At 56.6% G+C, this 16,152-nt stretch overlaps 1 protein-coding gene across 2 annotated transcripts; it reads right to left on the bottom strand.

The window, feature by feature from the left end:
• Positions 1-5,687: 5,687 nt before the first annotated feature.
• ODC1 (ornithine decarboxylase 1) lies at positions 5,688-12,715 on the bottom strand. 2 transcript variants are annotated; one of them, XM_036335357.1, is made up of 12 exons: positions 12,515-12,713; positions 10,508-10,618; positions 10,284-10,418; positions 9,866-10,039; positions 9,556-9,728; positions 9,171-9,305; positions 8,971-9,052; positions 8,720-8,803; positions 7,630-7,792; positions 7,438-7,550; positions 7,137-7,351; positions 5,688-6,168 (listed from the first exon to the last, which is right to left on the bottom strand). In XM_036335357.1, exons 3-12 carry the CDS (start codon positions 10,389-10,391, stop codon positions 6,021-6,023), a joined length of 1,395 nt encoding a protein of 464 aa, XP_036191250.1. In that variant the 5' UTR covers positions 10,392-10,418; positions 10,508-10,618; positions 12,515-12,713; the 3' UTR covers positions 5,688-6,020. The 2 variants fall into 2 exon arrangements, with proteins under 2 accessions (XP_036191250.1, XP_036191251.1); XM_036335358.1 differs by lacking the exon at positions 9,171-9,305 and having other exon boundaries at positions 10,284-10,420; positions 12,515-12,715.
• Positions 12,716-16,152: the final 3,437 nt, after the last annotated feature.

The following is a 16,152-nucleotide window of genomic DNA, read 5'->3' as shown; positions in this document are numbered from 1 at the left end:
TCTCCCGCACACACGCGTGGCACGGATGCCCTGGCCGCCCGCGCACTCCTCCCCCACGTGGCTGACCGGCTCCTGCGCACTTCAGTTTACAAGGGCCTGAGGTTCCTGCAGGTGGAGGAGCCGGGAGGGACGGGCCCTGCCGCACAGACCATCACCGACTCCAGCCGGGCCCTCCCCGGGCTCACTCGGTCCCGGGACGTCAATGGCAGAATGGGAACTAAGTCAGGCAGGCCACATGCGGCCCCAGCAGCGCCCCTTCCCTGGGCGTGGGCAGGTCTGTGTGGTTGGGGGTGCCTGTGTGTTTGGAGGGACGGGAGATGTGGTCTGTGGCTGAGTCTGGGGCACAGCTGTGGGACGGGCCCAGCGTGAAGTGTGTCTGTCCTGCATGGGGTGTTGCAGACGCACCTGCAGGCACATCCTGTGCAGAGGATTGGCGTGGAGGTTCCGGAGGACGTGGCCTGGGTCTGTGGGCAGGTGGGTGGCTCCTGGGGACGAGTGTGCGGCTGCGTTTAGTGGCAGCCCTCGCAGCCTGTTTCTGGTGGGTGGGGTGGGGGAACCCACGCCTCTGCCCCCCAGCCATCAGCCAGCCCAGGTTTGCCCCTGCTGTGGGCACCGCCCTGCCCCTGGCCCCAACGGGGGCTGACCGTGGCCTCGAACTTCATCTCATCCGTATGCCAGGCCATTCCTTTTTTAAATTACTATTTTATTACCGAATTTATTGGGGTGACATTTGTTAATGAAATTATACAGGTTTCAGGTGTATGATTCTGTAACACACCATCTGTATATTGTTACGTGTCCACCACCCCAAGTCTCTCTCCATCACCATCTCTACCCCCATAGCTTCTTCTCCTCCCACCCCCCTCCACGCCAGGTCATTCCTAAGACTCCATGCAGTGTCCCTTCCTCCAGGAGCTGTCCCCGTCCTCCCGCGGTACCCCTACACTCCCCCAGCCGCCCATGCGCTGCTCCGCAGGGCCAGGAGGGCAGAACCAGCTGCTCAGCGGTGAGTTGAGTGAATGGACGAGTGAGTCAGTGTGTGGCCCACCCGCTGTCCCTGCCTGAAATGCACCCACATGGGCCTGGCACACACCTCCCAGCTTGGCTCCCTGACCCTGGACAAGGCCCTCCCTGTCCCACTAGCCAGACAGGACTCTGGGAGCCAGGGGCACTGACCTGGGCCTTGCATTGGAGTGGCCCCTGCTCCTGTGGATGTGAGGTCAGAGCCAGGGCTAGGACCCGGCACCCTGTGGGGCAGTCCCAGTGTGGGAAGTGCTCGGATGGAGACGTGCAGAGATGGGAAGCAGGCGACACTGGTCATGGGGGTGGACCTGGACCCTGGCTTCAGGGCCAGCTCCGTGGGTGGGGGGTGGGGAGGATGGGTGAAGGCAGCACCCTTCCCTTCCCACAGCACCCACCTGTGCATGCCAGGGCAGGGCGGCTGTGAGCAGAGCCCAGGGCTGCGGGGCCCTGTGGGCACTTCAGGAGGTGACTGGGGGCATCGCCCACTCCCGACAGGCAGGGGCCGCAGGCACAGGCTGCAGGGCCCCAGGAGCTGTTCACAGGCCAGGCAGGAGGCCAGGGCTGGGCTGGGGGGTGGGCTTCCCCTGTCGGGCTCAGGAGGAGTTTCGGGGGAGCAGCCTGGTTTGGGGACAGGCTACGGGAGCCCCTTCCTCAAGCCCTGGATCTCCCTCTGAGCCAGGCCACAGCCCTGTCCCCATAGCCCTGTCCCCATCGGCTCCACCAGCTTTTGCTGAGTGACAGGGTGACCTGAGAACTGGGTCAGGGCCCCACTTGCAGAGGAGCTCGGGCGCTGGGTGCTGCTGCCCCCTGGTGGCTGTGGCCGGGAGGGCCTCCCGGGTAGGATGTCTGCATCCCTAAGGCCTCCCAGAGCCTGGTGTTTTGGGAATGACCCAGCCTCCGGAATGTGAGGCTGGGCGCCTGGTACCCTGGACTCAGAGGCCTGGGCTATAGGCGCCCAAATAAATTGAATTTCAGAGAAACAACAATGGCCTTCCAGCGTGCACGTGTCTCATGCGGTAGGGGCCTGGTCACTGCCAGCTGGACTCAGCGGGGTCAGTGCAGCCCGAGCCCACGCATGACCACAGCTCACGGTGCCAACCCCACAGGGCTGGGCGCCACAGGTGCCCTGGCCACCCACTGCCGCCGCCCTGGGCTGGGATGAGCTGGGGTACGGCAAGGACTGGAGCCCCGTCCCTGCCCGGGTGGGACGCAGAAAGGGGCTCATTCCAGCCTCGGTTTTTCTTCTTCAGCAAATGGCCAGGGCAGCAGGGACCTATGTCCTCCCAGGCCCTCCTGATTGGCTGCCTCGCTTGACTCGAATCACTTGGCCTCTTTGGCCTGCATCCCAGCTGCGAAACAAGAGGCTGAGGGGCCGGCCGGCGTTGCTCAGTGGTGAGCATCGACCTATGACCCAGGAGGTCAGTGTTCGATTCCGCATCAGAGCACAGGCCTGGGGTTGCGGGCTTGACTCCCCAGTGAGGGGTGTTCAGGAGGCAGCCGATCAATGATTCTCTTTCATCATTGGTGTTTCTATCTCTCCCTCTCCCTTCCTCTCTGAAATCAATAAAAATGCATATATATATTTAAAAAGCGATGGATTTAGCCCTAGACGGTTTTGCTTAGTGGATAGAGCATTGGACTTCGGACCAAAGGGTCCCAGGTTCGATTCCAGTCAGGGGCACATATCTTGGTTGCAGGCTCCTCCCCGGCCTGGGCCCTGGTTTGGGCTCATGCAGGAGGCAACCAATGGATGTGTTTCTCTCACATTGATATTTCTCTCTGTCTTTCCCTCTCTCTTCTACTCTCCCTAAAAAAATCAATGGGAAAATATCCTTGGGTGAGGATTAAAAAAAGTGATGGGTTTAGGGCAGTGGTCGGCAAACTCATTAGTCAACAGAGCCAAATATCAACAGTACAACAATTGAAATGTCTTTTGAGAGCCAAATTTTTTAAACTTAAACTATATAGGTAGGTACATTGTTATTAACTTAATTAGGGTATTCCTAAGGCTTAGGAAGAGCCACACTCAAGGGGCCAAAGAGCCGCATGTGGCTCGCGAGCCGCAGTTTGCCGACCACGGGTTTAGGGGACATAGGGCTGAGGGGTTAGGGCATCGACCCACAGCAGGGGGTCTTGGCGCTGAAGCCAGCTCCCCACTGGCCAGCTTCCAGGTGGCTTCCCATATGTGAGTTCTGTCTGCGAGCCCATGGGTTTTCCCGGCTCCGTGAAACGTGAGTCAGGCGCCTGCGGGGCTGCCGTGGGGCTGGCGAGCTCCCCGCAGAAAGGCTCCCGCTCAGGGCCTGGCAGCCGAGCGCAGCAGGTTTCGGTTCACGTTACAATGACTCCCTAAAGCTCACCTAACATGGGGAGTGTCCAATCCCAGTCACAGGCCATGGCCTCCAGGGACCTGTCTTTACTGGGTCCCAGTTTCATCTCCGCTGAGCTCCGGTCCCGTTGCCCGGCAGAGAGCAAACTCAACTCTCAGCTGCCGTCTATCTATCATGCCATCTATCTACTGGTAAGTTTCCGTCATTTCAGGTTGAAGCTCAGTCACGTATGGTATCTGTCTGCCGGCTCCGGCGGTGCCAGGGGCTGGTGAGTGGCTGGTCCAGGCTGGCACCCAGGGGGTTCTGACTGTGGGGCCTGGCAGTGTCACCCTCCACTCTGGTAATGCCCACCCCGGTTCCGGCACCTCTCAGAGCTTCATCGTTACCGGGGAAGATTCAGGCGAGTTTTAGTGTGGCCGGAGCTAACATTTAAATGGGTAGCAGGCAGCCCTAGCCGGTTGGCCCTGTAGTTGGAGCGTTGGTTTGCGGATTGAAGGTTTTGATTCTGGTCAAGGGTTGCAAGCTCCAACCCTACCTCCCCCCACCGCGGGGCATGTGCGGGAGGCAACCAATCGATGTATCTCACATCAACGTCTCTCTCCCTCCCTCCCTTCCATTCTCTCTAAAAATCAATGGCGAAAATATCCTTGGGTGAGGATTAACAACAAAATAGACAGCAGACATTGGAAAGTCGTGGTTCACTAACCAAAGTGGGCCCTCCACCAGCCTGAGTCACACGACACTCGCATTTCATCTTTGACTCTTAACTTACAAGTTAAAACTGGAGTTTACTTTCTTCTATAAAAACGCTCTTGGCCCTAAACGGTTTGGCTCAGTGGATAGAGCGTCGGCCTGCGGACTCAAGGGTCCCAGGTTCGATTCCGGTCAAGGGCATGTACCTGGGTTGCGGGCACATCCCCAGTAGGGGGTGTGCAGGAGGCAGCTGATCGATGTTTCTCTCTCATCGATGTTTCTGACTCTCTATCCCTCTTCCCTCCTCTCTGAAAAAAATCAATAAAATATATATATAAAAAACACCAAACAAAAAAAACAAAACACAAAAAAAAACGCTCTTGTAGAAATCCAGACGGCGGGCTCTCCGATGTGAGCAGCTGCTTCCAGCCTGGTTCCCAGAAGCTGGGCCAGGTGTTCACAGGCGTCTGCCATAAAACGGGGTTACGCGGTTTACGTTGACCTCACATGCCACCTATCTATTGGTAAGTTTGGGCAGCAATGCGTGTCTCCCTCCTCACAGACGCCCTCACCTGCGCACCACACGCACCTGAGAATGGAGAGGCTGGTAAGAAGGCGGGGAGAGCGCAACAGGTGTAAATGGCTGAGCAAACTGATCCTGCCGCAGGTCCTGCTGGAGGTGCCCATGGGAGTCCCGCCTCCCTCGGCGAGTGCAGGGTTGGCACAGCACACGCCTGGGGAGTTTTGGTAAGCCACTGCGAATGTTCTTTTCTTTTTAAAAATCTGAGCCCAAAGTGAGGGAACCACACCCAAGAAGAAACCGACATTCCTAACTGTCAGGAGCGCTGGGCCCACACGGGGCGGAGAACAACCCCGTGTCGCTTTAAGGGACACTAGTCACAGTGGACTACGGCCCACCCGGCAGCCTCACTGAACCCAGACCCCAGCCAAACCCATGAGAAGGGTGGAGGCAAGAAACATGGCCAGTGGGAAGGTGAAGCTGCTGCTGTTTCTGAGTGCAGCCACCTGTGCATGGCTGTGGGTGCAGCCGCCTCTGCATGGGCCTACTTTTGGGGGGGACGTAGCGGTCAGAGAAGAAGGCAAAGATCTACAAGAGAGTGTCGCTGGATTTACTAAGCTGACTGCCAAATGCACTCCATTCCTGACTTGTAGCCACGCAGCCTGCCTGGGGAGTGCGGCCCAGGTGGGACGGGAACGCCCCGGTCTACAGGCAGGGCTCCGAGGCCTCATGCACCTCCCCTGGGCACTGGCTGGGACGGGAGGGATCGTGGGGCCAGTCAGTCACCAGGGGCTTTGGGCATTGCAGTCCCAGCACCTGTGGCCCTTCGGGCGGGCTGAGCCACGAGGGTAGACGTTGGCCACTGCCAGCTGCAGAGACGTGGCCTTGCTCATCCATCCTGCTCCCTCCAGCTGCCTGGGGCTAGACCTACTCCCTTCCAGAATCCCCAGCAAACTTCATGCAGGACTCATGAACTTGACACAGAAATGCCCAACAGAAAAGGCATGTCCGAGGAGTTTCACCAACTCTCAAGTCCTCCCGGGAAATGAAAACATGGATTCCCACTTGTGAAAACACAGGCAAAGCGAGCCGTGTGGAACAGACACACTGAAGATCTCCCAATGCCTAATTTCCAAGGTACTTTATTGTTAAAACCGGTCACAACACTAAGCCTCGGGTTGGTTCTGCCAACACACAAGCTACAAATGCTTGCCTGGCAGCTGAGGGGCGCTCTGCGGTAGCATGTTTGAGAATTGAATAAAAATCCATATAAAACAAATATTCAAATAGTTTCCATAGGAACACGTAAGTGTGACCCCGTCGCCTAGGCCTTCCACCTTGTTCCATCTGTGCCACCCCCACTTACAAAGACATTCCAAACTAGCAATCATTAAGTTAAGTGGTCCCCCCAAATCCCTTAAATCAAGCTACACTCGCGTAACAGCTACAGGAATGGTCTACACGTTCACGCGGGCTGATGCGCAGGCTGCTGGGAGGAGCTCCATCCCGCTCTCCCAGGCGCAGGACACAGGCAGGGCGCCGGCGTCCTCCTCCACCTCCGCCTCGGGTGGGAAGTCGCGGTTCTGGATTTGCTGCATCAGTTGCCTGAGAGAGAGAGAAGGGCACGTTCAGGAACCCGAGTCACCACACCGAGCAGCACCCAGTAACTTATCCACGAGCCACTTCCTTCCTTGGTCCCTGTCATGAGGAAGCACCTAGTATTTCTAAAGCTAGCATTTCTCCGGAACCCCCTTTTGGGCAATAAGGAAACCACAGGTCACATGCATTCATTAAAATATTCCCGCCACATAGAAATATCTTAACCAGACTTTTCTAAAATGGTTATGGATCAGGGACCATCTGAAAATACAAATCACAATTACTGGAGAGATTTTTCCATCCATTTATATTCTCCAAATTTTCTAGAGCAGTGGTTCTCAACCTTCTTAATGCTGCAACCCTTTAATACAGTTCCTCATGTTGTGGTGACCCCCAATTTCATTGTTACAAATTGAACATAATTAAAGCATAGTGATTAATCACAAAAACAATATGTAATTATATGTTTTCCGATGGTCTTGTTCGACCCCCAAAGGAGTCATGACCCACAGGTTGAGAACCGCTGTTCTAAAGCATCTCCCTTAATAGGGAGAAAATAAATGTAGAAAGCGTTCTATTTAATCAAGCAACATAATTCCTTTCAATTAGAGAGATGAGCGAGCATAAATTGAAGAAGATATCTATTCCTTTTTTTCCCTAAAAAGTACATTTACTAAAGCTGGGGACACTGACACCAGGAAGGGCTGAGGACAAGGAAGGGCTGAGAACAGAAGCAGCAAAAGGAGAGGGACTGGGTGGGGCTGAGAAGGCAGAAAGAGGGTCTTGGAGACCGGTCCAGGGGTTGGCCCAGGACGAGCTGCCCACTGCTGCCCTGGTAGTAAGTCCTGTGGGAACCCTTAGAGTTTAGGAGCTGCTATAGGGGAAGAAGAGGGGGGAGGGACAGGTGCGGGGCTCCCGGAAGGGAGAGCGCCCCAAGGTCTCTTATCAGGTCACACACACGCACTGGCACTAACCATGTCGGCCCTGACATCACATAGTAGATCGTTGGCCTCTGGAACCCATTGAAAGTAGAAGCAGCAGCCACGGTATAAGCACCCATGTTTTCAAAGAGCATCCAGTCCCCCACGTGCATCTCGGGCAAGCCGTAGCGCTCCACGATGCGATCGAGGCCGTCACAGGTCGGTCCCCAGATGCTGGATGAGTAGTACTTCTCATCTGGTTTGGGCCTCTGCATTTGAGAGAGAAACGAACCCAGTTACACTCATTGTGACCAATCATCTTCCCTCGCACACACAGCACACTGACGGGAGGTACCTTCTGCAGCAGGGGCTTCACGTGTGCATGATCGTAGAGGATGCAGTTAAATGACCCGTACACTCCGTCGTTCACGTAATACATGAAGGTCTTCTCGCTCGACTCCTCCTCATCTAGGAGGAAGATCAGTCTCAGTGACCACCTCTGTACCAGCTTCCACTTCCATGTGCAACGACTTCCCGTCACACCTACCGTCAGAGCCCGTTTGTTCCTTCGAGACCAGCTTTTTGGCAATGATGTTCACCGCAAGCGTGAACGCTGATGCGACATAGTATCTGCCCGGCTCAGCCATGACTGTCACTCCCGAGTCTGATGGGAAATACCTGTCCAGGGCTGGGTTGATTACACTGGTGATCTACGGAGTGAGACAGACAGACAGACAGACAGAGCAGTCAGCCATCAGGGGAGCCAGGCGGTGGGGCGCTGTGCTGTGATATAAAATGTCTGCACAGCCTCAGCAGAGGCTCTTATCACCAGGCAACAGCAAAAACTAAACACTGCCCCCCAGGACCAGCCTGCGTGCCCCGCGGTTTCCCTTGGGTTCCCCTGTAGCTATCCTTCTGTCCTCCAAGATGTTAGAGGGACCGTTTTATCAAACGATAAAACAAATGTATTACTACTTACTAAGGGATCCGCGTGCCCCCAAATATTTTTATCTAGCAAATACATGCCAACAAGATAAAACTCTATTCTGTCAGCCTCACATAACTTTAACAAATAACAATGTGGATATTTTATAAACTTCAACACCATTTAACGGGGCTTAACTTCCTAAGTGACTAAACACTTAATGTTTTAATAGAGGAAATACAAGTTCTAGCAAAGCACATTTGGTATAAAGATGAACAGCAGGTCCCCCAGTTACGTCGCTTTGTTCAAATGTTGTCATTCTGCTGTAGCACATGAGCAGCCATCGGAGCTGAACCCTCATGTATACCCATCAGCCCAGGACAAAACAGTTTTGCTCTGAGTCGTCTCATTTAAAGTCACAGGACCTATTCATGACATAAGTGAGCACTTGCTGTACTAAAGTCAGCGTGTTCTCTCATCACCACAGCAACATTTCTTAATTGTTTCCCAAGACGTTTTAGGAAGTGACTCATTATGTTAGAAAACCAAAGAATATTAAGTACAATTTTAAATAGCACAAAAGTCGCTCAGGACATTTATTTTCATGTTTGTATAGTCCCTCTGGTTATCGGCTAAAACACGTAGGTTGTAAAGTACTCCACTAGGGGACTTGCTAAAGCAGCTACCGCTGATCAGCTTTGCTATGAATTACCTCCTCAAATTTAAGCTTTGCATCCTCAGATCCAGGAAAGCCACCGCCAATGTCCAGCAGGTACATGTTGAAACCAACCTCAGCCTGGAGGCAAGAAAATTAGGTCAAACAGCGAGATCTGTAACAAGTCATGAAGAATGGAGGAGGCTTCAGCCTCTGCAATGAGAGGACTCCTCCAAAGGCCGATTCTAGAATTGAGACTAGTTCTGCTGGCCCTGCCCACCTCACACCGAGGGTTTACATATACTCACCCCCATGTCAAAGACACAGCGGGCATCAGAGATGGCCTGCACAAAGGTCTCAGGGTCAGTACAGCCACTGCCCACGTGAAAGCTGAGGCGATAAAAAGGAGAACACGCCATTTATTATTTCTGAAGGCAATTGTTCACAGTGGGGAACAAACTGTAAAACTTGCATTGTCTTAGGCTCCAACCACCCACCACGGTCTCACCTGACACCGATGACATCGATGTTGAGCTCCCTGGCCCGCTCCAAAAGCAGCCTGCTGGTCTTGAGTGTGGCACCAAATTTAACACTGAGACGACAGACTGCTTTGGAGTCATCGGTGGCAATGCGCAACACCAGCCTAGAAGCACGGGGAGCGCGCCGACGTTACAGGGCGGCCCACGGACACGCTCACCACACAGACCCCTCGGCCCTGGTCCTGTGGTGAGTCTCACACGGCTTTCCTAGCCAAGAGGGTTTAAGGTCTTTCCCACGCTGCCCCTGACCCAGCACAGATAACTCACTGGAGTACAAAGATCAGCAACGGGAATCTGTACTTGTTTGGCAACGTACAGATCCCGCCTCCGACCCGCCTGCGTGGAGGAACTCACTTTGCCTTCGGATGTGCCCTGGCAACTTTCATCAGCTCGACTTCGCTATCGAAAGTCATCATCTGGACCCCGTTACTGGCAGCGTATTTAATCTGAGACACTTGTTTACAAGGGTTTGCATAGATGATCCTCTCTGGAGGCACCCCAAGGCTCTGCACCAACTGTATTTCAGTCTGAAAAGGAAGAGATGTTACACTATACATATGTAGCTAATAGTGAAAGAAACAGAAACATATGAAGTTGTCACATCACAGCCCCGCCCCCCAACTACTGCCCAGGAAACATTTAAGCTGCGTCTCGTCTCGCTCACCTTGCTGGCGCAGTCAAACCCTGTCCCGATGGCAGCCAGGGTCTTCACTATGGTCCTGCTGTCATTGCATTTGACTGCATAAAAGGGGGTGACCCGAGGAAGAGCTTTTAGCCACCGCAGATGTTTCTTTAGAATGTCTCCCAGGTCCGCAACGTAGAAGGCATCCTTGTCGTCCTACAGAAAGCGTGGGCACGCAGACGTGAGCAGTAAACAAAGTGCACCCACGGCCTCCTCTTTCCGTCACCTCGATTCATTCACCGACATGACTACCACTATTATTTGGGACGATCCACAGCCAATTAAACTCTAAATTCCCCAACAAGACCGTAAGTTCCCTCGCACTTCCCAGACCCCACTGAAGTTCCCCCGGCTGCCGCACTGCCCGGCGCCGCTGCCGGCATGGACTGCAGACACTTACTGAAGAAGAGACTTCGTTAATTTTCTGGTCCAGGATGTCCTTGGCAGTAAAGCCCTCATCGAGGAAATGGCAGTCAAACTCTTCATCACTAACGCTGTTCATGTTCATGGTTTCTGGATGTTCCGAAACGCAACACTCTGCAAAAGGGTGGAGACATTCACTCAGAAGCCTGGATACTTAGTCATTCTGAACAAGATTAACGTGCAGCAGCCAAGAATACTTACAAGGAAAACGAAGACGGGACTTAGGAAGTTATTGCCAGCTGTTCAGAGGCGGCTCTCCAGGAACTCCCAGTCCACAGGAGACGGGTCCTCTCCGTGCAGCTGCGGGAATGCCTGGTAACACAGATGTGCTGTCCCCTTAGGACACATGGAGCGGACACACTGGGCCCTAACCCGCCCACCCAGGAAGCAGGGCTGCTCAGACTCGGCGCAGCTCACTCTGGGTTTGGGAATCCCATTACTCCTGACAGAAGTCACGAACCCACAAACCTCTACAGCATCTGCGGACACCAGACGCAGCACCGCAGGTTATTTTGAAGCAGCACACGGAAGTCCCATACACAGGACCGTGCATCTCCATAAGCACTTTAAATTACACAGAATCACTTCTAGTAACTAAAAGGCATCATGGAGACATCCAGGGCTCAACTTACAGGGTGCTCTCAAGTTTCCTGGGAATTTTATGAGCTAATTTTATGTGCAGGGTGGGCATGTATTTCTAAAAACTGCATCTTCAAATCAACATAATATCTCATAGTGGCTGTATCTGATCAGAAAAGTCAGCATTCTTAGACTAGTGTGGCTACTAAATTAGCAATTCTGGGAATCCCCACAGGCACTCTAGTATCTGCAATATTTGCTTAAGTAAACAAACATGAGTGACTTATGGGTAAGCAAAAAGCTCGAACAATCAGAGCCACGTCCTTGGACTTGATACACCATGACCGTGGTGAACGCCATTACTGAAACTGCCCGGCTTCCTGCCCGGGAGTGCAACCTGTTTCAGTGCCCGCAGCGGACGGGCAGAAGCCGGGCAATGGTCCGAGGCTGCAGCTCGCTCTGGCCCCGGGCATCTGAGGCCCAGGGGGGCGGCCTGCCATCCATCCCACCAGACCCGTGCAGGCAGAACTGTTTCAGCTCCCTCTAAGGTGACTGTCGGGCACTGCCAACCTCCCGACTCAGCCCTCCGGCCACGCAAGGGACTGAGGCCGGCAAAGCCCTCCGGCCTCTGGGACATAAATCACAGCCCGCGGGCGGCAGCGGGGCACCTGAGTTAATTAGGGTCTTGTTGAGTGTGCACCGCTGAGGCGATGCTCAGGCTTACACCTGGGACGTCTTCCTTACATAGATCGCTGCTCTCCTGCATCTTTGAAGCTCATCTGAGCACCTGGCGATGGAGAGGGCTGGCCAGGGACACCTCCAGGGCGCCGGTGGCCGAGTTACCTACAGGTCGGACCCAGCGGCACCTGCTAGGAAGCCTGGGCTGATTCCAACAGAAACGGAAACACTGCCCCGCCAGCTAAACGCGGCGCAACCTTAGGTTGAACAGGTCACGCACCCCGTGTTCCCCACTTTTCTAAGGTTTCGCTCCCCGACTGGCACCGAGGGCTTAGGCTTCCCGGAAGCCTCGGGGGGGCTCCCACGCCCAAGGCCCTGAACTGGGGCCGAACACCCCGGGTCCTCCTAAACCCAGGGTCCTCGGCTGGACCTTCCTCCCGGGCCAGGCTGGCGGGCTGACCCTCAGCCCCGGCAACGCTCTGGTTCTCCGCCGGGTCCTCCGCTCGTACAGAGCGCGAAACCCACCAAAGCAAGCGTCGAACGCGGGCGGAACGGCAGCCGGTCTCGGCGGCGGCGGGCGAGCGGGGCCCGAGCCGCGCGGGCGCTCACACCTGCGGCACCTGCCGCCGCGGGCCACGTGGGTTTAAAAAGAGAAACAGCGGCTGAAGGAAGCAACGGGCCTCCCCGCGGCTTCCGGCTCAGAACCCCACGTCGGCGGGGCCCGGGGCGAGGCGGGGCCCCAGGCCAGGACGGCCGCGCCGCGGGGAGGGCTCGGGCCGGCGCGCCCCCGGGAACCCGGGCCCCGCGGGAGCCGCTCACCAGGCCGGGGGCCGGCTCTGCGGCCACGTGTCCCTCGCAGGTGCGGGCGCGGGTCTGTCCCGGCCTCCGACCCCCGGCCTGGCGCGCAGGGACACGTGGCCGCCCCCGCCCGCCCCCCGGCGCCCCTCTCACCTCGGAGCGCCGGCCGCCTCACACCGACCCCATGGAGCCGCCGCCGCCGAGCGCGCAGGACCGCCGGCCGCCCCCGTCAGCCGGCCGCCCGGCCGCCCTCCGCCTCGCTCCCTCCCGCGGAGACCGCCGGCCCGAGTGGCGCCGGAGCGCTGGCAGAGGGGCGGCGGAGGCTGAGGGGACTGACAAAGCCCGACGCGCCGCTGCGCCGCTACTTATAGCGCCGCGCGTGTCGTCATGGAGACGCACCAGCTCAAACCAGCCGCGATCGGTTCCGTCCGGGCGTCTTCCGAGGGAGGGGGCGGAGCGCGGCGGCGGCGGCCAACCGGGGCCTGGAGGAGGGGCGGGGGCGCGGGCGGCTAAACGTCAGCGCCTCCCAGCGCCGCCCGGTCCGCCCCCGGCCTCGCGCCGCTCTGGGCCCTGCGGCAGGTCCGCGCACGCGCACGCCCCCGCCGGCCACGCCTCCGCCCCCGCCGCCGGCCTCGCGCCCTCTAGGTCTGCGCACGCGCACGCCCCGCAGGCCCCGCCCCCGCCGGCGGCCTCGCGCCCTCCGGCCCTGCGGCAGGTCCGCGCACGCGCAGCAAACCGCAGGGACCCCTCGGGCGCTGCTTGCGTCCGTGCGGGGCGCTGACTGCCTGCAGCTCGCCGGACCTTCAGCCTCGGGCCGGGAGCCGCCGCCGCCGACCTTCAGCACCCGCGCCACGCAAAGCTGTCCTTGCGCTTGGCCTTAAAGGCCTCCTGCGCTTGGGCAGGGAAAGGAGATCGGGCGCGGGTGGGCCACGTGGACCCCGCCGCCTCCGCTCCCGTGGAAGGGGCCTGGGAAGGACTCGGCCGCCACTGTCTCCCCCGGAAGGGACAGGGACGCTGACGGGGAAGAGTGCTGGGGGCACCCGGCCAGTCCCCTCTGCGATGGCCCCCTTTACCACCCCGCCAGCCACTGCGCCCCGAAACCACGTCTCACACATCCAGGTGCCCTCCGACCCGGTAGCCGGCAGCAGTGGGCACGCAAAGCCGCACGCGGGGCTTGATCAAGCCCGAGGCTGGGCCCCGCGTCCGGAGAAGGGGTGGCAGGTAACCGGCCCGCAGCCACCAGGCGCGCCCCTGCCCTCGTCCCCGCGGACGGCGCGGTGGGTGGGTGGCCGGTGGAGGGTTACCTAAGCGCCCGCACACCGAGGCCCAGAGGCCCCGCAGCGAGTGCACGTGCCCAGGCCGGGCAGGCAGTGACTGTCCCGAAGACGCAGCGGGTGCGCCCGCGTCAGTAGCACGGGTCTCGGGGTCCGGGCGGGTCTTGCTCAGTGTGACAGTGCAGCGCAGTGTTCTGCACATCAGCCGCGAACTGGGTCAGCTGAGTGTGTAGCCAACTGCAAAGAAGAAACCAACATGGAGTTGACCAGGTGGTCCATACAGAGCGTTCCTCCCAGAAAGGTATAGACACACTGGGAATAATTAGAAAGGCAGCGTTTCCTAAAACGCATGTCGTTTTCAAAAAGGAGCCGTCGGCTGTTAAAGTGTGCCTACGTTTTCGGGGGGGACACCCTGTAGAAGCCATGGCCAAGCCTCCCTTTAGGGAGCAGAGTTTGGGACATGAGTCCCCGTCTCCTTATTTGCTACAAGGAAATGAAACTACCTGGCGACAGCCGCCTCTAGTTTCTGAATTGAGCTCCCCAAGGGGTGGACCGCTTGAGCTGGTAACGCCATTGGAGGACAGCACCTATGGGTGCATACGGTCCCCACTGCTGGCCCCAGGGAGGAGCTGAAGGAACTTAAAAAAATTTTTTTTTTTTATTGATTTCAGAGAGGAAGGGAGAGAGAGAGAGAGAGAGAGAGAGAAGCATCAGTGATGAGAGAGAATCATGGATCGGCTGCCTCCTGCACACCCCACATTGGGGATCGAGCCCGCAACCAGGGCCTGTGCCATGACTGGGAATCGAACCGTGACTTCCTAGTTCAGTGGTCGGCAAACTCATTAGTCAACAGAGCCAAATATCAACAGTACAACGATTGAAATTTCTTTTGAGAGCCAAATTTTTTAAACTTAAACTATATAGGTAGGTACGTTGTTATTAACTTAATTAGGGTACTCCTGAGGTTTGGGAAGAGCCACACGCAAGGGGCCAAAGAGCCGAGGTTTGCCGACCACTGTCCTAGTTCACAGATGGATCTCAAGCACTGAGCCAGGCCGGGCCGTGGAAGTTCAGGCTGTGCCCAGATGGCGCATCTGACTCAGATGGGGAAACAGGCAACGCTGCTCCCTAAGGGCTGGCCCTGCCGCCTGCAGGCGGACTCTCGGGGGGCCTTGGCCTTGGGCTGAGTCATGAAGTCGGGTTACTAACCTGGATTTGAGGATGGAAAGCTGGTGACTAAGCCGGCCTCGCTCAGATGCGTATTTTCAGCAGACTCTGTCCTCCCTGCCGCCTTTTCCTGAGAGGAAGCAACGCGTCCTTGTTAACTGTGACGCCTCCCGACACCCAGACGTTGCCCCAACGGGGAGATAAGCTTTTTGTTTTGTTTTATTGGTTTTGTTCATCCTCACCCGAGGATATTTTTCCATTGATGTTTAGAGATAGTGGCAGGGAAGGTGAGAGAGAGAGAAACTTCCATGTGAGAGAGAGACATCAGTTGGTTGTCTCCCACATGTGCCCCCACCAGGCCAGGGACCAAACCTGAGACCCTTCAGTGCACGGACTGGCGCTCTAACCACTGGGAGACACTGGCCAGGGCTGGAGATGACATGTTAGTGTTTGCCGCAGGAGTAAAGGAAGTGACCATCAAACCATCCATCAAACCATCCAAAAGCACAGGGACGTTACGTTGCCCGAGGGCCCGCATCCTGAGTTCCCACCGAAGTTCTGGGACCCACTGCAATTTTGTCAGCTACTCGGCACCAGCTCGCCAGGAAGCCCGGGCATCACTCCCCTGTCTGGGTCTCGGGATCTTTCTGTAAGATGCTCTCACGCCTGATGGGGCTGATTGAAGATGGAGGCTCTGGCAGTCTGATCTAAGAATCTCTGACTTCTTCACAAAGAGAGCTCCGACCACATTTTTTGAACCGAAAATGAGGCCACGCGTCTAATGAAGAAGGTGTTTTTTCTTAATTTATTTACACAAAAGGGCTTATAAAGGTATATGGTGGTTACAAATTTAAGGAGTCATATTTGCCTGGAAAGAAATAGCAAGCATTTATGTATCCAGGTATACCGGAATATTCAACATTGAGAACTTCCTGGAAAATGGGTTTTTGTGCTGTCTGTGGTCATATTCTGCACCAAATTTCTTCCCAAGCCCTAGCCAGTTTGGGTCAGAGGATAGCGTGTAGGCCCGGAGGCTGAAGGGTCCTGGGTTCGATTTTGATCAAAGGCTCCCATTTGAAGCCGCTCCTGTGTTTTATTTTCTCCTGGGCTCCGGGTGCCCGCCTCTGACCCGGCATGTCGCAGCACCTCTGCTGGCTTTGCCGCTGCCCCATTTTTGCTGGAGCCCCACCCTAGCGGGCCCCACCTTCGGGAAGCCCCAGGTCTGCAACGCTAGGAAACCGCACGCGGCGGGCCTTGCACAACCCGGGCTGCTGAAGGAGTGTGCCCTGCCCGGGGTGGCGTGAGCTCCGCATTCCTGCCCAGTCCGAAGGGCCTGCAGTGAGGTCACGC

This window comes from Myotis myotis, unplaced genomic scaffold, assembly GCF_014108235.1.
Source record: "Myotis myotis isolate mMyoMyo1 unplaced genomic scaffold, mMyoMyo1.p scaffold_m19_p_14, whole genome shotgun sequence".
NCBI classification, from domain to species: domain Eukaryota; kingdom Metazoa; phylum Chordata; class Mammalia; order Chiroptera; family Vespertilionidae; genus Myotis; species Myotis myotis.
Note: the sequence above shows the minus strand (reverse complement) of the source record. Positions and strands in the feature narration are given on the sequence as shown.